At 36.6% G+C, this 15,571-nt stretch overlaps 1 protein-coding gene across 6 annotated transcripts in view; it reads right to left on the bottom strand.

The window, feature by feature from the left end:
* Positions 1-15,338, bottom strand: part of mllt10 (MLLT10 histone lysine methyltransferase DOT1L cofactor) — a 50,407-nt gene extending 35,069 nt beyond the window's left edge. For 4 of the 6 annotated variants that reach the window (XM_038270467.1, XM_038270468.1, XM_038270469.1 and 1 more), the window contains exons 1-3: positions 10,734-11,152; positions 6,230-6,309; positions 2,773-2,827 (exon numbers count right to left, since the gene is read on the bottom strand). In XM_038270467.1, coding sequence (XP_038126395.1) covers positions 2,773-2,827; positions 6,230-6,309; positions 10,734-10,896 — 298 coding nt within the window. In that variant the 5' untranslated portion in view covers positions 10,897-11,152. Of the gene's footprint in view, positions 1-2,772; positions 2,828-6,229; positions 6,310-10,733; positions 11,153-14,778 lie in introns of those variants that run through there. The other 2 variants (XM_038270472.1, XM_038270470.1) reach the window with 2 other exon arrangements.
* Between the last annotated feature and the right edge of the window lie 233 nt (positions 15,339-15,571).

The following is a 15,571-nucleotide window of genomic DNA, read 5'->3' as shown; positions in this document are numbered from 1 at the left end:
GACTCCTGCGGGAGCGGGGGGAGGCGTCCCACGGCAGAGTAGGAATGATGCATGCTTTCACGTAAGAGTCTCCAAAAGCCGCCAGCGACACCGTAAAAAGTCGCCAGATTTGTCGCTAGTCGCTTTTTTGAAAACTAGTCGCTGGAGGGGTCTGAAAAGTCGCTGAGTTGGCAACACTGCACCTGCAGCGCTGGCTCGCTCTGCCATATTTTTTCTTCTTCCCCCGCTTCAGTCAAGTGGATGTGATGACGGCGGCGGCGGATGACGCATTAATCGCGCGACACAACTAATCGATTATGAAATTCGTTGCCAACGCTTTTAAAAGTCAATTTTTATCGATTTTATCGATTCATTTTATATGTATATATATATATATATATATATATATATATATATATATATATATATATATATATATATATATATATATATATATATATATATATATATATATATTTATTAGGGTTGAAAAAATTACTAGGATTAATCATGGTTAATCGATTACTGAGATAATCGTCAACTAATTTAGTCATCGATTAATCGTTAAATGAAATATAGAGACTCTAAAACATGCATTTAGCTGACAGAGCCACCCACTTAGAGCAGTAATTATACCAAAATTGTAATAAAGATATAAAAACATTCTGTATTTAAGATTTAAAAAAAAGTTTTTGTCTGTTAATCTGCTCTAGCCAGAACTCCTCAGTTGGAAAGGTTTTAGTTTCACCTGGTTAAATTTTGTGAAAAAGTCTTCTTTAAGGAACCTTTTGCTATCCGACTATTAATCGATTTAAAAAAAAATATCAATAGATTAACTGATTTGCAAAAAAATCCTTAGTTGCAGCCCTAATATATATCATTATTACTTTAATCAATTTTAAAGTATTTCATTGGCAGCGGATTGTTTTTGTCTTTAATGGAAGGGTTTGTACATTTTCAAGCACAATTGTATCTATGCAATAATATAAGGACAATATCCACAAGCTGTTTATATTCTACTAATTTTTATATACTTCAGGATTCTCAAACATTTATGTTTGAGAATATGCATCGATATAGAGATAGACCGTCCATTTATTTGTCCTTTTATACTAAAATTAACTGACACAAAAAGCTATTTTATAAATAGACAGAAGCACGTAACAGATGAGCAATCATGACTGAATAGCAAAACTACACCAAAAGTACCAATAAAATGACATTTATATTCTTACTGTTATCTTGTCCACTGTTATAACACTTTCTTTTTTTAGGGCTGGGTGAGAATTTATTTCTTGATATTTTAAAATATTAATGCAACTGATATGTGTATTTGTATCAAATCTAGCTAATCGCAACATTTTCAGAAAAGTCCGTAATAATTAATTTTGTTTTATCTAAGAAGCAGAAAGAACTGTTTTTCTTTTGTTTTCCTTTTACACTTTTGCATTAAAGCTTCAATAAAACAGATTATTGTTTGTATATCCTAAGTTTCGTATGAAAAATGCTAAAAAAAAAAATCATTGCAAAAGACAATATTAGTCATTTTATTTCTTAAAAAGAACTGTAGAAATTTCATGTGCATTCAAAAGATAAATATAAAAGCTTGTTAAGCTTTTTTTCCCCATGTCCTTAAACCCTGAAAAACACACACAGCTGCCCGTCAACAAAGACAAACTGCAGAGCTGTGGAGTGACAGCCGGGCATGGTCAGAGGGGCAACAAAATTGACGACAAGTTGAGGAGGAGTTTGCGGAGGTTACCAGCAGGTCAACCGGAGGTGGGAGTCTCTGCAGCCCAACTGGAGTTGTCTGCCCACCCCCCCATTTTACAGCTGAAACAAATACAGGCTTAAACTTACAGTTGAACCCATGACCTGCCTTTGACATGTTGAGCGGGACAGGGGAGAGAAGGCCAGGGGGCGGGATGATGGGGTGTTAAATCTGGGCATGTTGATGTTTGGATGACCCTCCAAGAATCTAGAGGAGCCCTATAAAACAGGACTATAAAAGTGGCATAATGTTCTTTAGTTTAGGTACTAACAAGCTTTAGTTTGACTTACTGACTAACCTAGAGTTTAGAGTTCCAACCCTTTCCGCCCTCTTTTTATTCACTTGTTTTCTCCAAAAAAATCTACCACAAATGTCCCTATATGTACCCGTCTAGATGGTAACAGTGACACCTCAACATAGAAACTGAACGAGTGTGCTAATTTAGCATGCAAATAAATGCAAGTCGATGTAGCCAAATTCCTTTTCCTCTGTCCCACCTGAAAAAACAACTAAACAAATCAGCAAGTTAGGAGGGGGGCCTGACCAGAGCAGGAAGAAACAAGGGGAAGAGGTTAGTGAGAGGGGATAAAGTGAGGAAGGAGAGAAGAGAAAGAGAGAGGGGTCATGAGAAGGGTAAAATAAAAGAGAAAGTAGTAAAACGGTGTGTGTTAGTGTTGTCCTGATGCCTCCCTGCAGGCCTGGACACAATCCCACAGCTGTGCCTCTCTCTGACTGCCTCACACACACACCTACATGCACAGAGAATATTTACAGTCTCTACCATGATGACCTCTCAATGAACCCCATGAGGAGACTCCTCACAGGCCATGCACTATACACTTGCAGGCCCGCCCCCTCATAAACATACACACACACCCCTATAAAAAAAAAAAGGTACACACACATACACACAACAAACAGCTACATGACTCTCTAAGCCTACTAATGCTCCACCAACATACCAGTGATGTGTAAATAATGACAAAATGGGTGCATGTGTGGGTTTCTGGCATTGGATCTACCTCCGTTATCCGTCCTCTTGAGGGCTCCATCTTTGTGGGGACAGAGCTCACATCTCTGTAGGAAAAGAAAAAAATTAAAGAGGAAAAACTGGTAAGGGACAACAGGTTAATAAAAGAGAAGCTAAATGTTTTTAGAGTCCAGCTGAGCAGGTATCTGCTGTGGGACAGTAACGTTTAAGGGAAACACCCTGATTTTATCTGCCGGTCCCTCTGAGGTCCCTTATCCAGCAGCACAAGTCAGACTTTAGCCTCTTTCGTTCTCAGCTTACTCAAGGAAACAATGCTGGTCTACATTAAACTAAAAATAAGGAACTTTAACAAACTTTTAGTTTACTTCTTAAACCTCTTTAAAAAAAAAAACATGTCAACGCTTTGTGTTAATTGGGCTTTTGAAACAGCTGCAGAGAGGGAAATTAAAACTTCACTGAAATTTCTCATGGTTATTCATTCCCAATGCAGACATGCCACAATACAACATATATACTTATGCCTGCTAATTATTCATTTGCTGACTAATTTACATTTTGGATTTATGATTCTTAATTTCTGTTTTATAGCCGTTAGGTTTCACACAGGGGTGGTTCTTGCAAAAATGGCTCCAAAGATAAAATCTTCCTCCATCCGCTCCGGTAACAACTCAAAATGCAGGAAATCATCAGTCGCACACAGAGGATGTGAAATAGACTCCCTATTGTCAGCAGCAAACGGGGAATGCTAACTCCTGATAGGCAGAATATGCATAAAGCAACAGAAAGCTGGTTTAAGGTGGAAACGACAGATATGTGGTAGATTTTTTCTTTTTCAATCTAGCGTTTTGAGTTAGCTCCAAACAGGAACAAAGTTTTTTATTAAAATTAAAGAGAAATACAAAGCTTAAGTTAGCTAAGACACGTGGTGAACGCTGACTAGCTTATCAGCTCTGACCTCCTATTTAGTTAATGCTGAACAAGATTTAGAGGATGCATCTTTCTACAACAGGGGATTACCAACAACCACTTCGCAGAAGCTTGACGGATACAGTTTTTTTTTTTGCCCCATTTACACTACCCTTGAAAAACCGATCCGTGCCGAGACCGGTCCGAGCTCGGATCAGTTAACCAGGCCGAGCTTGGTTCTGACGACCGTTTACACATCACGCTATCTCGGTTCCTCAACTCCTCGCCTCCTAGTGACGATCTGCGGTATTACTGCCAGTATTGACGGAGGAAATCAAGCAGTTGGTGGAGGTAATGCACCAAAAGTTGTTTGCCGACCGCCATAAAACACAAGAAGAAGAAGACGAAGAAGGGGGGAATGAAGCAAATCAAAATGGCGGCGCCCGTCACATTCAGAAAGTTATGCTTGTTTATTATTGCTGTACTTCGGTGTCTGCGGAGGGTCAGGCGAAGACGGCGACCTTTCCTGGATTTACTTGAGAAAGTCGGCTTTCGGTTGTTGTTTCGGTTGTTCTTCTTCTGTTTTGTGTTGGTTGGCAAGCAACTTCCGGAGGGGCATTACCGCCAACTACTGGAATGGAGTGTGAATCGCAATGTGCAGCCAGACGGAGATGACACGTTCTGCTTATGCGCTCTTGTTATCAGAGAACCGAGCCGAGCCCACCTCTGGAACTGGTCTGCCATTGGCTCGGTTCAGTTCAGTTTGCTTTCAATTTACACACGATAAGCTATCTCAGTTACTGAGCTCGGACCGGTCTCGGCACGGTTTTTCAAGAATAGTGTAAATGGGGTATTTAAGGCTGAAGCAGATAGCGACTATTTGACACCAGTCTAACTGATCCCCGAAACGTGCAGCTGATCTTTTTTTGGTCAGGTTTTTTAAGCAGATACTGCTTTTTCTTCCTCCATTCACTTAAAAAAAATGACACAATATGATAAAGAATATTACACATGTGTCAATTAAATAATAATGAAGAATTTATTAACAAATCGTACAAAACATCAACAATGAGTGTTGAATGGAGGGATCGGCAATACACACACTTTGTGATCTCAAGGCATGACTGTGGAAAAAATTAATGAAGGAAAACACGTTTCAGCACACAAAAAGGATTACAAAAACCAAAAATATTGAACGGTATTTATCCATCTCTACACAGAAACTCACCTGAATATCCAAATAATAAAAATTACATAAATTAATAATCATAGAGAGCTGTGATCTTGAAAGCAATTTAAAATAAGTGAAAACTATTTTTTGACACTCTTATTGTATTGCGTACTTATGTTGAAATACAACAAGCGGACTCCCATGAGATATTTGGATTTAAAAACCAAAATACGTGAGCAACTTGCTGATGGAATAGAGCCACATAGTCACAGTTTCTTCCAATAGGCATGAATAGATCACAGTAGATTAGGAGGAAAACCACAAAGAAAAAAAAAACAAATGGAGTAAAATGAACAACCCCTGCTGAGGTGAATATATAGGGGATAACAAGATCTGCAGTTAAAGTACGTATATCAAGGTACAGTTTTATATTTTTGTCATGATAACTAATAAAGACCTGGAAATTAATAACTCTACTGCAATTTAAAAAAATAATCAGATAACGTCTTACATACTACCGGAGCCTTATACTGTTTATTTCAGTACAACCAGATTGGCCTGTTTCGTAACGGCAAAGGTTAGTTATGCCAACCGCTTCTTTTGCTTTTCAGAATCAGAAACGCTTCATTACCAGGCAGAATTTCTACACCAACAAGGAATTTATTTTGATAAAGAGCTTCACGCACACAAGCAGACATGCAATTAACAAATACATTTGGGTATATAAACCCTTAGATTACTATTGCCTCCAGTTCGTTAAGTTTGCTGCAGCTTGTTCAGGTCTGAGACTTTAACTTGGGAGAAAACCTCATTCAAGTTTTTTTGTTTTTTTTAAACCAACCGTTCTGTTGTACGTTACATTTACCTCGGGGCCAATTCGCGATATAAAAATCTTTAATCACCACATCACCATGCCCCCACCGCAGTGCTTGACAGTTGCCATAAAACTATGCCAGTAAAGTCTTCACAGCATGCTCTAACAAAGGACATTTGCTGCAGAACCTGTTATCAAAGCACAGTGCTGCAGCATAGCTTTCTAAACAGCAGTGAATAATGCTGTTTAAGTGAGCTGTTGGAAACAAAATCACTGGAAAATAACATTTTACCAATCAGCAAAGGAATTTTCAAATAATCAATTCCAAACCTACGTTTTTGAGAACAAAATAGTGTCACCCCACACTGATAAGAGTGGTGGAATAGAGTGAAAAGGCTAACCCCACCCTCTAACAGCAGCCCATAATAAGAGCTGCTAAATAGAGCTTTGGTCTGGATGTAGGAGGATGAAGGCATGTGACGAACATCTTGTTAAAAAAACGTTAGTAAATGTGCTTCAAAACGATTGCAAAACAGGGCATAGTTTAGAGCACCAAGATCATTTAAAAACACGGGATGAAGGAATTGAATCACTCACCACACGGGCCGCTCTTTCTTGGGATTCACACTTTCTGCAGAACCATGGACCAGTCGGCACCTGAACAATTCCATAGCAGGCTAGGTGGGCAAAAAAGAAAGATAATCAGACATCAAAACAAGAATCTTTTTTTTTAAACACACAGGAAAGGCAGTAGTACATCTAAATAAAAAGTTGGCAGTTCAAATTGCTCAAATTTAATCGACTTGCCTTGTTTTATGAGAACGATTTTGAGTTTATTTGCTCTTTAAATAAACATTTCACTTCTAAATCATCTCTGTGCTTTATTTTGAAGCTCCTTAAAGTTGAAAAATAATTTAATAACATTCACATAACAGCTTTCAGTGAAACTGCTTAGTTGCTAAACAGAAACTGAAGGTCAGAAAAAAAAAAAAAAAAAAAACAGATCTCACGCATTTAAGTTAGCATCATCAGCTTCTATGCAGAAACACAAACATCTAGCCCCTACTCAGCTCTTACTTTAACCCGTTCCACATGTTACACTGAAATCTCCCTTTTTTGGCACATAAGCATGAACCCAACAGTGCAGTATTCGCATCTGAATTGTGCTGGCAAACATTCAGATCCACCTGCTCTAAATACTGCAATACCACCTTAAATAGCCTAGCCCTACACATTTCCAGATTATCTCTGATGTGGCCAGAGCCCATAATCCACTGGGACGAAAAGCTATAATCCGAAATCTTGCGAACACCAACAGCTCATCCAATCACTTAAGGGCTTGGCAGATTTATATGTTGCTAGGCAAAACCGAACTAGAATTGGAGGCCTCTCTTTAATCAGGAGTAGCAGAACAGTGAAAATAATAAACCTACCGGATGTTATGAGACAGTTAAAAACAGCACAGAACAATTATTTCAAAAAATAAATTATTTATTTACAGATTAGGGACAAGAGATTAACATACTTTCTCCTGAATAAAACTATTTAGATCATGTTAAATGTTTTTTTTTAAAACATCTTGGTTCCATTTTCAGAACCTCCATGCTTAATGGTAAATAAGTGTATTCTCTGCAGAGGTTTGACTCAATCTTACCAATTATATTCCTGACATTTTAATCATACTCATATGATTTAAAGCAGTTTTTGAATATGATTCCTATTACCCTAAAAAAAAAAAAGAAAAGAAAAGAAAAAAGACAGGGTTATCATGTTGTGGTTTAAAAGGTTTTTTCTTATATTTTGTCTTCTGTGTAACTATAATTTTCCCAGTTTGGCTCCAGAAAACAGTCCCCATTTGAAAAGATTTTTATTAGTCCTAAGCAATTTAGTCGTTTTTTTTTTTTTTCTGATTCGGCCTTTTCTGACTTTATTAAGAAGTACTGCACAGGGAGATGTTTATATTAATAGTGTGGTAACCTTGAGGAAAAAAATACCATACTGGCTTTACAGTATTTACAGGTTAAATTATACAAAAACGCAGATCATCCAACTGAATTATTCAAAAGCAGAAAAGCAAGAATTACTTATAATGCTGCTTGAATTAAGACATCAACAGCAATACAGCCTTCTTTCCACCATCTGACCTGCAGTGCCCACCAAACAAACAGACAGAAGCAGAGCTGCAGTCTCTATGCTTCATACTGCCAAAAAAACAGTTTAATTAATCCAGAAATTTATCTATTAGCTCACTAAAAATACTTCCAGCAGCAGAAATCAAGAGAAACTTTTGGCAGGTTTTAAATTGTTTTATATATTTGTATGCTTGACCCATGCCTATCACTGTGTTTACTGAGACAAGCTTGCTCCATGTATTTTTAGGACTGGCAATAAAATAAAAAGGAAAATAAACAAACAAAAAATGAAAAGCTAAAAGTGAGATAGACCTCTTTAATTTGGTTTAATCAAAAGAAAACTGTTAAAAAGTTTTATTTACTATTAAACTCACTGTTCTGCTCTGATCACCTGATTGGCGATAATGCATCTGCTTTCACCGTCCTTTAAAAACCAACTTCTATTAGGGAAAGTTAGAGTTCCCACTAAAACAAAGCTTAATCAGGACATTATTTTTAGTTATTTTTATATTGCTTCTATTAGTAACATAACTAGGGCATGATTTTGATACAACAAAAAGTGTTCAATGCACCAAAAGATGAGTTTTATTTAAAAAACAAATAAAATAAAAATCAGCAAAGCTGTCTAAGAAAAAAACAATATCATTAGTAAAAACCTTACTTCTGTACCAAAGAAGGTCTGTGTTCTATTAAAAATGTGTGCACTTGTGGTAAAAGAAGAAAGCATTTTAAGACATCACTGTCACCTTTTGGCTGAATAAAAGTCAAATATGTTCAAGAAGTCAAATCAATTGTTTTTGGCTGTTTAGATTTGTTTCTAATGCTTCATTACAACTTTTGACATTTTTTAATATGAATTCAGGTACATTTACCTCAGCATTTTAAGCTTCTAAAAGGCATCATGAAACTCCTGTACGCTCTGCTGTGGGCTTAGCTTCAAAATCTTAATGAGATTTTATTTTACCCTGAAACATTTTTAGTTTCCCACCATACTTTTTCCTCAAATTTCCATTCAAGCAGATGCTTGAACACAGCACTCCGAACAATAATTAGCACCAATGTTCTCACTAGGCTGCGCCTTTCCTCAACTGTGCACTGCTCGTGCAGTCTCTGCACAAGACAGCACATTAAAATTTCTTTTATATCATTTTAAGTCTGTTAATCATTTGTTATGAACTTCCAAAAGCAACAATGATTACATAATATAGAAAAATGAATAACTCTTACATCTATTTATCATACTAAATTAAATACATTAAAAATAAAATGAACAGGGAATATGTTCATCTTATTATGTCATTTTGGGCTCTTATAGCATCTCGTCTCACACCGATGACCCCAGTCTGCTGGAGGCTGGCTTTGCAAACCTGCTTTATTAAATAAATCAGCTGTTCAATCCCAAATATCACTATCAAACCTGTTTTATAATAATTTATACATGTAGGAGTGGTATTTGGATAATACAAAGCGAGTGTCATTAAATAATAATTAAAAAAAAGTTCGGCAAATGTCCTGTTCACTGCGCAGCACAATGCTCCTTGTTACTGATTTTATTGAATTCAAGCACACGATGAAGCAAAATCTCAAACAATAAGCACATTCTAAGATATGGTGGCTTCAACACTTAGATGCGACGAGCTAAAGTAGATCTCACTTTGTGGATACCTGTCCTGCATTTCAAATAAGGCTGCAACTAAGGGTTATTTTGCAACCTGATTAATCTTTTGATCATTTTTTTTTTCAATTGATCGATTAATAATTGGATAGCAAAAGATTTTTTTTATTTAATTAAACCAGGTGAAACTAAATCTTTTCCACTCTAGGGGTTCTGCATAGAGCATGCTGACAGACAAAATCATTTAAAAATCATTTATTTATATATATATATATATATATATATATATATATATATATATATATATATATATATATATATATTTATTTATTTTATTTTTTCTTACAATATTTATATGATTATATCTCTATGTGGGTCACACTGACAGCTAAAGGCATATTTTACAGTCTCTCTACTCTGGTCAAAGATTCATCTATTACTAAATTAGTTGACAATTATTTCAATAATAGATTAATCTGATTAATTGTTGCAGCCCTAATTTCAAGCATCCAGTACTGATTGTGAAAGAAGATCTAGTTTAACAAATCATATTAAAACAGCATCCAGAATGCTCTGAAAGCAGCATCTCCTTAAATAAACAATGTAACTTGCTATGAAAAGGGGGTTATAACAAGTGTATTATTGGTAGGGGCTCAGTATGCAGATCTGATGTTGCTCAGTGGTCCTTAGAGGGAACATTGCTTAGTGCTAGCAATAAAAAACTTGTTTTTATATTAGTCTTCTTTATTAGACATATTTAGTTTGAGGCATAATGACTAAATTGCATTAATTAACCCCTCAAACACTTTTGATTTCAGCTACTGAAACAATGCTGCTTCAGAAAAGCTGATCAGCTGTTCTGGCAGCTCCTATCTGTGTTTACCTAGTGGGCACATGGTTTGGCTGCTACATGTGTAAACATTAGACACCCTCATGTGCAGGGGCAACCTGCATGCAAAGCGTTTTGGGTGTTTGAGCTACACAGGAATAAACAACATATACATTAGCTTTTAGCTTTCTAGGTTTAATCCATCTTTAGCTTATCATCCTTTCCTTATTTCCATCCGGTCTCTTTGGTTAACACATGGTAAGAAGGGGCTTTTATTCCTCCCTCGCTCCATCTTTCATAACAGCTTCTGACAAGGAAACAATGGCAACGGCTCGGAGCCAGAAACGTCTTCATGCTGTCAGCTCTCATCAACGTGCAAAGCTAAGCTAGCTGGGAAGCTGCAGCAGCATGTATGGAGTCTGACCTCGGCGTTTAGCAGGTAGAAGAAGAGGAGGAGGAGGTAACCTTTCGATATGAACGCTAACTAGCACGGGGGGCTAATGCTAAGCTTGGCTAGCAGCTCACCTTGATGCACGGCGACGTTGCATCCGTGGCCGTCGCAGTATACCAGCGGGTTCTCCGCCCAGCCCCGTTCGTCAGAGCACACACAGCACCCGCCGATCATCTCCTTCATGTTACACGTCAACAGCCTGTCGTCCGCCTTCAGACAACGCTCGCCGCAGACCATCTACGAGGAAAGCGGACATGCGGAGGAACACACAAGGAACGACCGAAGAAGAAGGGGGGAAAAAAGGAAAATTAACACTGCCTTCGGAGAAGTCCTCGGTTTGGCACGCAGCGCCGCTCTAAGTCCCACTCCACCGAAATGTCATGATTTAGACGTGTTTACATCCTTTTTTCGATGCACTATTTTGTTTTCACCAAAACATCGCCGTCAGGGCTTGATGGTGGATGTGAGGGGGGAGGGACTTCTGAGGGAACAGGAAATGCGTCATGAAGCACGACGAGTGATTGACGTGACTCGAGTAACGGCTCCTGCTTTGGTCTCACGAGATTTAGGTAGAAAGGAGACTCCATAGAGTTCAACTGAATACAAAAAATGTCAAATTTTCTGTTTTTTTCACTCAACAAAAGTTACCATAACGCAAGGAACTGTGTTGTTACAGAATGAGTCTGTCTCTTGTATTTTTATTTAATTCTTTTTTAGGTTTTGTATGTTTCCATTGGTTGTAATATTACTGCCTGTTTATTTATTTATTTGTTTATTTATTTCTGTTGCCTTGCACAAGTTAAGTTGATTTCCTGTATATAACTGTCATTTTCTCTTTTTTTTTTTGTAAGAAAGAAAAGTGGAGATTCCTACTTGAAAATGTCAATTAATGTTTTTGTTAAATAAAAAAAAACTGCAGAGGAACAAGAAGCTGTAAACACGTTAGATTCCGAGGGAAATATGATAAGGAAAAAAGAAAAAAGGGAAGAAAAATATTTGACTTTACAACTAAACAAATTACTCACACTGGACATTGTTTTCCTGATGTTGTTATTCAGACTTTTTAACTTTTACTTTTAAAACTCTTTTAATGTAAAAAGCACTCAGTGAATACCCCAACCCCAATCACAAACTCATATTCTTTTTTTTTCTCATTTACGTCGTAACAAAAACATTTAAGTGAAACATGTTATACTTCATGAGTGAGCCAATATAATATTAAATACTTAGTATAATACTAAAAATTTATAAAAATTCCAAAATCCTTAAGCACATTAAAAAACATATTTATCAACATGTAAAACTCCCACAATTTCCCCATTGTGGGACAATAAAGGGAATTTATATTCTATTCTTTTTCAGTCTCAAAATGGAACGTGCTTTCTTAACAGAATCAAAGATTCTTCTAGATTCTTCTAAATAAGTGTACAAATAAATACAAAATAAATACCAAAAAAATATGACAATATTCCTGGGGTGGTGTTTTATGTGCAAATAATCTATAAATCTAAAATTAACAACAGCAAATATGCAAACAACTGTCTTTTGTATCAATATCATTTCAAATTAGTATTGTGTCCAGATACCGGTTTTAAGTATAGATACTTTTTCAGAGTGTCAATACTTTTGCCACCCAAAATCATTATCAGTTCTTGCTTATTCTTTGAGCTGAAACATAAAGCACATCACCTCCCTGTATCTTTTATGTGGTAAACAGTTGTTACTCTGGGAGTTTATGTCAGCATGCCACATTTTCTAATTAACATCAAGGATATTAAAATCAAATGTAATCAAAATACCTTAAAGACATTAAAATACTTGTTGCTGCTTGTACTTTCATAAGCTTTGAGAGTCACTTGAGTAATTATTAATGTTAGTTTTAGCCTTAGAGTACTAGTTTATCAATCTTACGGTTTTATATTTCTAGCTCACTAGCATGTGTAACAACTTTGACTGGCAATACTTGTTATATTCAGCACAGGTTGCTTCAAGTCAAACACTTCCAATATTGATATCCTTGTAATAAAATTCTGATTGCAAATATCTAACGTCTAACAAACTATTATTTCCTTATTGATTTACAAGTAAGCAGCTAAAGAAAAGAAAGAAAAAAAAAACACGGAGATCCAGCCGCTGAGCCAATTGTAACACTAATAAAAATTAAATCTAAGTCACAAGTGTATTTTTCTTTTCTTGAATTGAGCAGATAAGTGAGACACTTTGCCAACGGAGCAAGACAATTAAGAATATTATAAGAAAAAGAAACCGCAGCAAAATATCCAATCATCTTATTTTAAGGCTGATCATACTCATTCCATTGCAGATCATCTTACTTACCTGCTCAAATACAGGTAAATAGTTATTTTAAGAATTTTTTACTCATTTTGAGATTGTTTTTGCAGTGTACCTAAAACTCTGAAAGACGCCATACTGTTATAGCCTGGTGAGATGATTTTTAATTTATAAGCATGTGTGTGAGTGGATATATTTATATATATATATATATATATATATATATATATATATATATATATATATATATATATATATATATATATATATATATATATATATATATATATTAGGGCTGAATATCAGCATATATATTGCGTAGCTGAATATCAGCATGTCAGTGGTCTGCTTTGTTTTGACAGTTCTCCATGCTGTTGCCAAGGATGCTCACACACACTCACACACGCTATTCCAAGCACTCAGCTGCTGCTTGCATCACTGACTCCTCTGAGCGTGCTCTTGCGCTCGGTTTCCAGAGAAACGTAATGACTTGCCAGTAATGTGCAGGAGCACACGAGCGTCCTCCGTGTAATATGGTGAGCGAGAGGTCCCTGGGAGTGCCTGCCCATTGTTTGCTTTAATTTCAAATTGCTCAAATGCTCCAGTCGACACTGGACCCTGCACTAAAAGGGGGTGGGGGGGCTCAGGGGGTGAAAAAAGAAGAAGAAGAAAAAAAAAGTGAATGGTGTTTGGCAGAGGAAAACCTATTAGAGCTGGAGAGAACAAAGGGAGGCAAAAGGAGGGGGCAGTGATGGTGGAAGGGCCCATATAGCTGCTGAGAATACTGGAAATGGTAAACAATTTTTACAACTTGGTTTTGATTAAGTCAGAGTCTGCACAAATTACCCATAATGCTGCTCAGGATGTCAAAGGAAAGCCTTTTCTGCAGACAGAAATGCACATTGACACCATCTTATTCCTAACTATGAAAGTCCTTTATGGGTAGTTAGCTTTTTTTTATTTAAGCCATTCTACACTTAAACATAAAAATATGTTACTTTTTAAAAAATCTTTATTTTATGTATTTAGGTAACAAGAGAAAGAACAATGCATATCACAATCTTTAGCAGAGAGAAAATACAGTAACCAGATTTTTATAGGTATATGTCACAGGTGGTGAACTGGAGACTTTATTTTTGAAAAGTACGCAATATTATGAACCAGACTTGCAAAATAAAAATAATATATGCTTAAAAATTCTGAAGCTACAGTACACTTCATTCATTTTGTCCTCTATACTGTAGAAAAGTTGTTTCACAAACTTTGTATTGTGGCTGTAGCTGCATCCTTACAAGAAGGGTAACACAATTTTACAGGGGGAAAATTGGAAACGTGGAGTATGCAAATGGACGTGATTGTAGAGGAAGAAGCAACAATCAGACCTGCGTTTGCATGGTACAAATATAATGCATTTCTCATCTCAGATTTTAATTCTATAATTTATAGTAATGACAAATAGGGGAAAAAAGGAAGGATTGCATTTTAAAGTGGTTTTATGCATCTCTGCGCCTGTGTTGGGTGTGTGTGGCGGTGGTGGGTGGTTGGGGGGATTGTAGAATAAATCCTGGGGAGTCTGAGGGGATTGTTTTCACAGATTGACCTAATATATGTTAACAAATTAGGACTTCTGCTTGTAAACAACAATGTTTTTGTTTCAAGCTATGCTTCCTTTCGGATTAAGCAGTTAGTAATACTTATCTTTTCATGCATGCCAAAAAAAAAAAGGAAGGAATTAAAAACATTATAGAAGAGACCTTGCAGATGAGAATCTGCACAGGCTTAAAGAAATATTTAACTATATTAAATAAAATATAAAAAAGTACATACCTGCTATCATTTAAATAAAATGTATTCCTGCAAATCCAGTGTTGCTAAAATTTCCATGTTTGGCAGAAACATGTGTGATAAATACCTGTGACTTTTGTTTAAAATTAAAGATTAAAATCACCAATATGTTGCATGCAAAAAGGGTGCATCCTTAAAAAAATGGTTGGGCATTCCTGCCCTGATATCTTGATAACTATGCAGACTTCTTTCTATCAGTTGTTTTGCAGCAGAAATGAATACAGAAAGGTGAAACCAACCCACTCTTGCCATGCTTTGTTTTCCCCCCTTACAGCGCATTTATCAGTATTTAGCTTACTCAGGGAGCATAGGGACAGAGGGGGAAATACAAACAGTCCCAACACGGCGGGGTGAAAGGTGAAGAGAGCCCTCCCCCCACCACTGTCCACGCATACTTCAGGCTCGGATTGCAAGTAAAAATCACATTCTCTTGTGGCAGTGGGGGGTGGAGAAGAATTCATTGTTTTGGCATGGGGCAGTGGGTTTGTGTCATAAAACGTCTATGCTCTTACAAGTGCCAGCTCCTCCTTGACCAAAGTGTCTCCATAAAACTCAATGCGAAACAAATGAGAGCCGCAGCAGCAGAGCAGGAAGCCCTATGGCTGAGGAAGCAGAGCGGGAGCAGAAATAGGTGTGTGTTAAGCTTTGAAATAGTCGAATGCATGAAAAAAAGAAATGATCAAAGCGTTTCAAACAAATACTGAAATAAAAAAATAAAATCTAAACTTTATTTTATGCAAAATTAACCCTTTAGTGAATTAAACGATAAAAATAA

This window comes from Cyprinodon tularosa, unplaced genomic scaffold, assembly GCF_016077235.1.
Source record: "Cyprinodon tularosa strain WSP-4 unplaced genomic scaffold, ASM1607723v1 ctg761, whole genome shotgun sequence".
Lineage (NCBI taxonomy): Eukaryota > Metazoa > Chordata > Actinopteri > Cyprinodontiformes > Cyprinodontidae > Cyprinodon > Cyprinodon tularosa.
Note: the sequence above shows the minus strand (reverse complement) of the source record. Positions and strands in the feature narration are given on the sequence as shown.